Below are 10,251 nucleotides of genomic sequence, written 5' to 3'. Positions count from 1 at the left end.
TGTTTTACAGTTTTACATAGAAAATTCCTGCAAATGAAAGAGGATGTGTGTACGGGATCAAGGTGAGGAAGCCTCGACTTTCTCCAGCCGTCGTTGGGAAGATATTGCTGTTCTTGTGTCAATACTTTATCAGAATATTATTTAATTATTGCATCCATTAGTGGCTCACTGTTTTTTGTCGACACTGTTTATCCCGTTCATGTAACAAGAAAACATGATCGTTTCGGTTACATAATAAACGCAGAACTCCAACGACACGAGGAAATCCTCTTGTGTTGCTGGCCAGTGGCCACTATAACGTGTTGGCAAACAGGGGGCTTGTGTGTTGATTAATCCTGTCCAAGGAATTGCAATCATGTCGGAAACAAAATACTATTTTTAATGAAATCTTTTACTGCCTGAATTTGAATTAAATGCTAATCCTGTCATTCACTCAAGGAGTGATGACACGGGCCTGTCTACTGGAAATGAAGAGCCGTGATTGGAGGGCACTGGTATAGGAGGCGGGATCAATAAATATTCGACTGTCAGATTGGAGCTTGGCGTTGCTGTGTGCAGGTAAAGAGAACCAAGCAACACAAACGAGGTAACGTACAGTATTTGTCCTACCTTACTAGACAACGAAACGCAATGGCCAGACACTGTTCTGTTGACGAGCAACACGTTTATGTCACACGAACGAAGAATTGAACCCACGAGCGGCAAAATAAAAGCGTGCAACACCTTGGAAAGAAAATATCGTGTCAACGTTTGGTCGGGGGCACACTTCTTTTTATTTTTACAGGCACTTCGACAGCTGCGTGTTTTCTAACAAGCCATCAACAAAGAATGAAATCCTTCAAACGAGGTAGGCGTACGTTTATGGGGATTTTAGTACAGAAAATATTGGCAGGCATTCATTATCACCCTGACAGTTTGCCAAGTGTGCCCGGCTTTTTGGTGTTAATGGAATGCGGCTTTTTGTTGCGAGCAAATGCAGCGTGTGTTTGTTTGAATTTGGAGGGACAACGAACCAGCTAAGTTATCTTTGGAAGCACGCATGGTGTCCATCTGGCGGAGCGACAGAACAGTCCAACATCCGCGAAGGCGTGCGTTCAGCGGGTTCTTTGTACGTTTGATACACGATGGGAAGATGGCTAGCCAACTTCGTTTTTTAAAATTAATTTATAATTATCATGTTACGTCTTATTGTTATTTTTTGCATTTGGCAAATTGATAGCAATTTCGGTAGCTATTCGATGTCATTGCAACAGTAATCTTAACCCCACGATAGACTACATTGACTAGAACGAGACAATTCCACGAAATGGCTTCATTGTTTGTTAGCTAGCCTGCTAACTTTAGCCAGAAACTAGCTAGCTAAATCCGCCTTTGAAGAAATGAGTACATTTGAACAAACTCAAATTATGCACACCTTTTGCCTTAAGTTTGTCAACGTATTTTGACTAGATGGCTAACTCCGTATAAGAAAAATAATAACGCCCTTTTGTTATGCAAACAAAAAGTTGAGGTTTGACAGGAACAGCGTGTGACATGTAACGTTACTGTAGCTGGCTAGCAAAGTAAAACTCCACCTTGTTGCTACCATAGATTTTAAAGCCGTTTTCTAGCGTAACTTTATCGCTACTCCAACATCAACGGAGACCACCAGTGGGCGGACTGTACCTCTACTAGTGATGCGCGAGTTGACTCGTAAACCTGCGGCTCGGGTGGGTGGGTTCAGGGTCATGAAATATTTCGTGGGTAGCTGACGGGTTGAGTAAAGAGAGCGTATCTTAAAATTCATAAATGTACCATTATTGTGCATTTTATATCTATTCTTTAGTTATTTTAGGCTATCTGGAATTACTGGGTACGTTTTAGACACTACAAGACAATCACCACATGCTTTTCGGCGAACTACCAGAACAATTGAATGTGGATCCAAGGCAAAAAGGCTGACTCTGATTTCATTACGAGAAATGCTGCGAAATTGAAATGAGAAAATAACAGAAGGGGTGGGCCAGAAAAGTCATGTTAAATTAGGGTGGCGGTGTGATTGTGAGGCGCTATACACATTTGAGTCACACGAAGGGGACTTCAAATAGACCTGTGGCATGTCAAGGGAACTGCATCCCTATACTTTTCAGATGGGTTAAATAGAAATCTGGACACTAACCTCTCGTGGCCTTAATATTAACTCGTGTTGAATTTAAGCATTTATTGCTGTAAAACAAACTTTGAACGTATACTGTACGTTTTCTGACCCGTTTCTCGTGCGGGCGCTGTCTTGATCTTGGCATAGCTACCTTCCAGCTAGAAAAGTAATGCAGTCGGAATTCTGGCTACCAAGTTTGGTAGCTAGCATATTTAAAATGTTTTGCCCATTCATGCGCAAATTTTCTAACTTGATTTTAAGATTATAGTTAGTAGCTAGCCACACACTCTGTTAGCCATTGAATTAAAAATTAAAATAAATTGCTCCGGGACTTAAATTCCCTGGCCAAAGGTGAAAATAGCCCCTCGCACGGTTTATAGATCCCTAGCGGCTGGAGATGTTGACATGCACACGATCTTCTTTTGTGAGGTCAGGCGCTGCCTCTAGGGGTCAGATTTCACCCGGAGAAAGACATTTACTTCATTCTATAACCTGGGAGAAACCATTTCTCCATTTTGAGTTGGTCTTCCCCAGTGCCACAAATATAGTGATTTGGGGAAGGAAGACAAATCTGGTTTTCAATGTATTTATTTTCTTCCAATTAGCTTCTCATCACTTAATTTAATGAGGGCGTGTCTCATTGCGTCTTCATGCATGCTTGTACATTTGTTGTCAACTACTACACCCACACTTGCCTCTGGGTGAATGCACATTAAATAACAAACAAGAAGCACATGCCTACTCAACAAGTAGATTGTCAAGATTTGGGGGGAAAGCAATACATTCTATAACAAGTTAATGTCCAACCCTGGCCTATGAGTACAAACACTATCACCGACTCAACAACCCCCTCTGAACCCCTTCTCCCTGTCCTCAGTTCTGGAAGAGGAGCGGATGCGAGAGCAGGAGCTGTCAGCCATGTCTGACAGTGACCCCTTTGAGGATGACAGCAGCACCCTGGACCTGTCTGGAGGGGGTGGGGGCTCGGGCAAGCGGCGTCGCCGTGGCAACCTGCCAAAGGAGGCGGTGCAGGTGCTGCGAAGCTGGCTGTACGAGCACCGCTTCAACGCCTACCCCTCAGAGCAGGAGAAACTCAGCTTGTCAGATCAGACCAGCCTTTCTGTGCTACAGGTGAGTGGACCGGGATCAGACTTTAAATCGTTTATTTAAATAATTAAACAAATTAAAGTTAATTCTTGCTCCAAAATGCTTGAATTGGGCCTAATCAAGCTAGTTAACAGAGTTGAAAAGTTATGAACACACCCTTTTTGAAAAGCACAGTATCCTGTCTACAGTGTTCAGATGTTGAAGGGGCATACCCAATTTCTCAGATTGAGAACAAGTTGCCAATTCCTTTATATAATTGTTTTATGCTTCACACATTTATAAAACATACTGGACAGCAAGTGTAACAGTTGGCTAAATTGCTGCTGGACCCTAATGTACTTGTACTCTTGCTTAGTTGTGCACCGGGGCCGCCCACTCTTTCTATTCTGGTTAGAGCCAGTTTGCGCTGTTCTGTGAAGGGAGTAGTACACAGCGTTGTATGAGATCTTTAGATTCTTGGCAATTTTTCGCATAGAATAGCCTTCATTTCTCAGAACAAAAATAGACTTGAGTTTCAGAAGAAAGTACATTGTTTCTGGACATTTTGAGCCTGTAATCAAACCCACAAATGCTGATGCTCTAGATACTCAACTAGTCTAAAGAAGGCCAGTGTTATTGCTTCTTTAATCAGAACAACAGTTCTCAGATGTGCCAACATAATTGCAAAAGGGTTTTCTAATGAAAATATTAGATATATCACACATCCTATACTGTAACAGGGCTTTCATTTGAATTAGTCTAACAAAGTATCAGGTCTGGTTTTGGCATGTTTCCCTCAATTACAGTTGAAATGAATGATTTACAATTTTCCTCCAGTTCAATTGTTCCAGATTAGTGCCTGATGTAGTGTAAACAGTTGATCATAGCAGGCACTTGGGGCCCAGATGGAGCCATGACTACGTACTCTGTCGAAGATGGTGGTTTCTTTATTGTGTGTTCTCTATTGGCCCCTTGTAAGTGTCTCTGTGTGCGGGGAGATAGGTCTACTTCAGGCTGGCGCTAAATAGATTCATCCCATGATACTTACGTTGTACTTATCATACTTCAGCGCTAGGGTGTTTCTCAACAGCTTAGCATACAACAATATTCAAATGTCACATGGGCAAGGTACTAATGTACAGATTAATTTGACACTGTCACCGCAGTCTTCACTTCTCACCCTGTAGGCCGACCATTTGTTGTCGTTTCCTCTCTCTCCTCAAATACACACACACACATTCACACCCCAGGAGTGGCGCATGAGGTATTCCTGGACTGAGCAGAGAGCAAGCAGCGCTGACAGACCCATAGTGTAGTCACTGCAGTGAAATGTCCCTGGTTGGCTTTGCTCTACTTGCTCTGCCGCTCAGTGTTTTTCACCCGAGACTTCATTAATGCCAGCTGTCTGAGGCCACTCATCTCACTGCGTGTGGGAGGTTTTTACCACAAGATGGCAGTAAACAAGGCCTGGAGGAGAGCAGGAGAATGAGAACATGTGGGCGGAAGTCTCATTCCAACAAACTACCCCTCGGACCAGTTTGAGCTATGGACTCATGCTACTTACACCAAATCCTGACGCTGCCATCAGCGGGACGTGACAGGAAACAGGATTTGTCGGACCAGGCAATGTTTTTCCACTCCTCAATTGTCCAGTGTTGGTGGTCGTGTCCCCACGAGTCGCTTCCTCTTGTTTTTAGCTGAAAAAGAGTGGAACACGGTGTGGTCATCTGATGCAATAGTCCATCCTTGACAAGGATCGGTTAGAGTTGTGTTCCGAGATGCCACTGTTGTACTGCGGCGTTATGTCTGTTTTTGGCCTGCCTGTTAGCTTGCATGATTCTTGTCATTGTCCTTCAATCTCTCATCAACAAGCTGTTTTTGCCCACTGGACTGCTGCAGAGTTCTGGTTTGTCGAACCGTTCTCGGTAAATCCTAGACACTGTTGTGCACGACAAACCCAGGAGGGAGACCGTTTCTGAGATGTTGGATCCGGCGAGCCTGGTACTATCATACCACGCTCAAAGTCGCTTAGGTCACTCGTCTTGCCCGTTCTAACATTCAATCAAACAGTAACTGGATGCCTGTCTGCCTGCATTATATAGCGAGCCACGGCCTCGTGACTGGTGATCCATTTTCGTGAATGAGGTGGTGTACTTAATAAACTGTCCACTGTCATCTGTTCTTGCAGTATGGTTCTTCAGGGAATCTGTTAGGCTTTTGAGATGCACCCCTGTTGTTTTTTGCAGGCGTTGTTGTTAAAGTTACTGACTCTTTTCCAGATATGCAACTGGTTCATCAATGCCCGCCGCCGCCTCCTCCCCGATCTTCTCCGCAAGGATGGCAAAGACCCCACCCAGTTCACCATCTCCAGGCGGGCGGGGAAGGGCGAGGGCCGCCCAGCCACTGGAGGATTTGGCAGTTCCCCTGAAAGCCCCACCTCAGTCCACTCTCCAGCCCTGCCCCCTCTCAGGCCCTCTGTCATCCGACCAGCCCCCACACTGGACCTCAGCCTCCTGGGAAATACTGCCACTGCCATCCTTTTGGGCGCTGGCTACCCCAGCCAAGAGGGCTACTGTGTCCAGGCCCTGATGCAGCTGGACATGCAGAGTCTCCTGAGGAGGGAGGCAGAGGAGAATGGCTCCAAGGTTATCAGCGCCAGCCCCACTGGCGGGCTATTCAACACGCCGCCCCCCACGCCTCCGGAGCTGTGCCCCTGCCAGGATTTCAGTGACTTGAGGTTGCTGGTGGATGCAGCTCTCCAGAGGGCCGCCGAGCACGAGAGTCAGAGGCTGCTCCCAGAGTACCAGAGCAGGGCCACTGCAGAAGCGACGGGTGGCTGTAGCCACAGCAGCAGTGCTATGGGTCCGACCACTCCACTGGGTGTCCCCAGTTTCAGTTCTAATCCATGTCCCAGTCTGTTCTGCACCTAAACTTGCCATGGCCTCTGTACCGGCTCCAAATGTGCCAGCTCCAAGCTCTACCCAGGTCCCAACCCTAACCTCTGTCCTAACCCCGGCCCAACCTTTAGCCCCAGCACCACCAGCCCTCAACCCATTCCTGGGTCTGGCCTCCCTCCAGCCCTTGTCCTCCTCCTCCATCCCCAACAGCAGTGTCCAGAGGGCCCAGTCGGTGCCTAGTGTGTGGAGTGTGGCCCACGGCGATGTTACAGTCCGACAGCCTGTCCCCGTGGTTCAGACTCCCATGGCCGCCATGTGGGGGCCACAGCACACCTTGCGCACCGTCAACTAGAGCCACTGCCACTCCCTTGTCTGTGTGTATGTGAGGGAGCCCCGTATCCCTACTCAGACTGCCCCTACCTGTGTGTACGGTCCCTTCATCGGCCCCTCTGACACTATGCTCTGCAGTTTGGATATGGCAGAACTCATGCATACGGCTCATACACCAGATGCCGGGACGGATACGAGGGATGGAAAGACAATTGTTTTTAAAGACGGTGCTTTTTTTAAGCATTTTTATCAGGAATTATCCAATGCAGACTGTTGCTGGGTGGACCCTTTCAATGTGTTTTTCAATCAACATTTCAGAGTATAGGTTAAATGTTGCGACGGTTGACATAAGAACGACGACACCAAGTTCCATGATGTAGTTTTTAACTCCCTTTTCCACTATCTCAACTATTTCCAAAAGGGGTCAAGGAGGACATTTCCTTCCCCTGTGATGTTTTTTTTTTTTTTTTTAACAGTGAAGTTGCACCAGTAGAGCTAGGCTTATCTGTAGCAATACTGGACTTGGTTGAATGTATTAAGGTTACTTTTATCTCTGGCAGTCTAGCCTGTCAATCATTCCCACCAAGGGTGGACCTGGGGCTGAGAAGTGTTTTTCAAGCCCTGGTGTTGCGCTCCTCCAGTACAGTTTATGCACTTTAGATATTTTCATGTCCACATCTTCACACAGTGCCGGAAGACAGGCGGAAGGGGAAATTGATTGTAATTGCAGTGTGCCTGACTGCACAGCTCCAATGTCTGTCTCCTCTCTCCTTGCCTTAATTAAAGCTACTGTAAAAAAGTGGCCACCATGGATTCTACATTTGAGACACTAAATCATGAGTTGCAAATAATATGAACTCTTTTTTTTTTATATTTTATTATAACTTTTTTAAATGTTCATTTAAACCTGTTTCCAAAATAGTATCTTAGTAGGTAAATGTTTTTGTGTGTGAACTCACTAGGAATGAAATTATTTTTTTGGTCTGTTACTTTCTGCGCTATCTTTATGCATCATGTACAATTTCCAGGGATTTATTGTGGATGTGAAGGAGGTGGAATTCCTGTCTGTGTGTTTGAGAGCGATGGGGCAGGAGGTCCCGTTATAGAAATCGATTTTGTGGCGAAGCTAAAGGCTTAGTTTGGTGACGCCTACAGGCCGTCTCCTCATTCTTAAGGGTAATGTAACACTTGCTATAAGTGCCCTATTATGCCATAGTCTTTTATGGATGAAGCTTGTCACAAACATTTCAAGCTTTTGGGCCCTCCTGTTTGGAGAGGGATTGACCCAAGTAGCGAATCATTGGCGGTTTAAGATTTGGTCCTTGTGTTGCAAACAAATATATCTTAATTGAAACGCCTGTTCGCTTGGATGACAATCTGGTCAGTGCTGTATTGAATTAGTTGATTTTAATGTTGAGTAAGTTATTGAGAAGCAAACTGTCTGACTTCCTTTCTCTCTCTCTTTTCCCTCTGTTTTAGCGAAGCATATCCTCTCGTTAGACTATTTTACTATTTCTTATATGGTTGTAGTTTCCATGAAACAATCTCTCATACTGCATGTTATGGCCAAATCGACGCTGCACAAAGTTAGTTGGGGCCCTACTACGTAAACAGTGCTGCTGCAAAGTAAATTTCTTCTGTCCATAGGTCAGTTCAAATGGGACTAACTTAGTCTTTAATAGCTGTTACCGGTGCCATACCTGGTGGTGTTTTTAAGAGAATTTTTTTTACAGCTAGATACATGAGAAGAGCAGATATGGAATCTTGTGTTATTATATACCTAGATTTGTGACTAGCACAAATCCCCATTCCTTCACTTCCTCTTGTTTTCTGCTCTTTTGTGAGGCTTAATGTCAGCACCATTTCCTGAATTGTCTAGAATGTCAGTGGGGAAGGGTAGATGTTCTAGATCCTCTGCTAACGGAGATATGCTAAAAGAGTCACCTCTTTCTCACACACTTTGGGTCGACTGTAGGGTTCGGTCAGACTTGAGTCTGAATACGAAGCAAAGAATGTTAACTATTAACAGGTTTTGAATATAGATGCAGTACAATAAAGCGGGTATGTGGTTTATTCATTACTACACTTCTACGTTACTACATATTACTCATTGTGATACTGGAATCTGCTGGATACTGAACATTATTTAGAAAGGCTATTTTATTAATATCAGGTTTTGGATGCAGAATGACACTTGAGTCGTAGATGCCAATGGGAAAAATGTGTGCAAATATGTCACTGTGGTGACGGGGCCATGAACTGTCTCAAATGTGTAGCATCTCAATACGACCAAATGCATCCAAAATGTTTTTCCATTTCACTGTGAAATCATGGCTGATGTGTGGGACAGTATAACTGGCTATCGTGCCTTAAACCTGGGATTGAGGGAACATGCTCCTTCTACATAGAAACTTTTGAATAGTCTGTGCAATATATGCCTTAAACTTTAAATGTGTTTTGTACAAGCATTTCAGAGAATAAAACCTTTTTCATACGCTGTTCCTTGTGCATTTTTACAAATCCAACTTGAGAAGTGTGTAGAATTAACCATGTCCTTGTGGTTTCTTTTGTCTCAACAAAGTTTAACAGCACAACTTCCTTTCTTGGAACTAATTACATGGGCAAGATATTGTACACTGGATTTCCACCCCAGTTTATCAAATGATTTTCATTCAAGGCAGGTCCAAGTTGTACATAACCTTTTGGATGTAATTAACCAACTAGATGGTTTTATCTGGAGTACTCCAGATGACTCCCATAGACCCCCAGATAACCCTTTTGCTCTATCCATAGGGGTGTCCCTGATGTACTTTTTTTTGACCATCTGTAGGGTTCAAGGACACTTCAACTTGATTATCTCCAGCACAATACCAGTGCCTTCATAATGTATTCACATCCCTTGACATTTTGCTACAGCCTGAATTTAGAATGAATTTGAGATTTTATCACTCATCTACACAATTGTTTCAATGTTTACAAATTAATGATGAGAAGCTTAGATGTCTTCAGTCAAGCATTCAAGTTATTAATTACACTTTTGATGGTGGCATCAATATACCACAGGAGGCTGCTGAGGGGTGGGCGGCTCATAATGGCCTGAATGGCATCAAACACATGGAAACCATGTGTTTTCTGTATTTGAAACCATTCCGCTCCACCCATACTTGCTAGTATGTCCTCCCAAATTAGGTGCCACCAACCTCCTGTGCAATACACCAAGTCACTACAAAGATACAGGCGTCCATTCAAACTCTGCTGGAGAGGAATGAAACCAATGCTGATTTTTAAAACAGAGTTAAACGGCTGTGGATAGAACTGAGAATGGCGAGAAAAGAAAACATTTAAGAAAAATATTCCAAAACATGCATCCTGTTTCCAATAAGGCACCAAAGTAATGCTGCAGAAAAATTAACTTTTTATCCTAAATACAAAGTGTTATGTTTGGGGCAAAAACATCGCAACACATCACTGAGTACGACTTCATATTTTAAAGCATGGTGGTGGTTGCATCATGTTATGGGTATGGTTGTCATTGGAAAGGACTAGGGCGTTTAAGGATAAAAACAAACGGAATAGAGCTAAGCACAGACAAATTCCTAGAGAAATACTTGGTTCAGTCTGCTTTCCCACAGACACTGGGAGACATTCACCTCATTATCACCTTGATTACGCTCCCTTTATTTAGGCCTCAGTAGCCTCCATCAGGCAATATTGGTTTTGTGTACGTTCCGTACACTTCTCCTGTTTTGTTTATCGTAATTCTTATTAAAATCACCTGACTCCCAGCTTTACAGAATACTG

The 10,251-nt window shown here is 44.0% G+C and overlaps 1 protein-coding gene across 1 annotated transcript; it reads left to right on the top strand.

The window, feature by feature from the left end:
- Positions 1 to 537: 537 nt before the first annotated feature.
- On the top strand, positions 538 to 8,949 carry LOC112214236 (homeobox protein TGIF2-like). The gene is made up of 3 exons (XM_024372842.2): positions 538 to 847; positions 3,015 to 3,268; positions 5,503 to 8,949. The coding sequence occupies exons 1-3, from the start codon at positions 829 to 831 to the stop codon at positions 6,151 to 6,153; spliced, it is 924 nt and encodes a 307-aa protein (XP_024228610.1). The 5' UTR covers positions 538 to 828; the 3' UTR covers positions 6,154 to 8,949.
- Positions 8,950 to 10,251: the final 1,302 nt, after the last annotated feature.

The sequence above is a fragment of the Oncorhynchus tshawytscha genome, linkage group LG02 (genome assembly GCF_018296145.1).
Source record: "Oncorhynchus tshawytscha isolate Ot180627B linkage group LG02, Otsh_v2.0, whole genome shotgun sequence".
Taxonomy (NCBI): Eukaryota; Metazoa; Chordata; class Actinopteri; order Salmoniformes; family Salmonidae; genus Oncorhynchus; species Oncorhynchus tshawytscha.
Note: the sequence above shows the minus strand (reverse complement) of the source record. Positions and strands in the feature narration are given on the sequence as shown.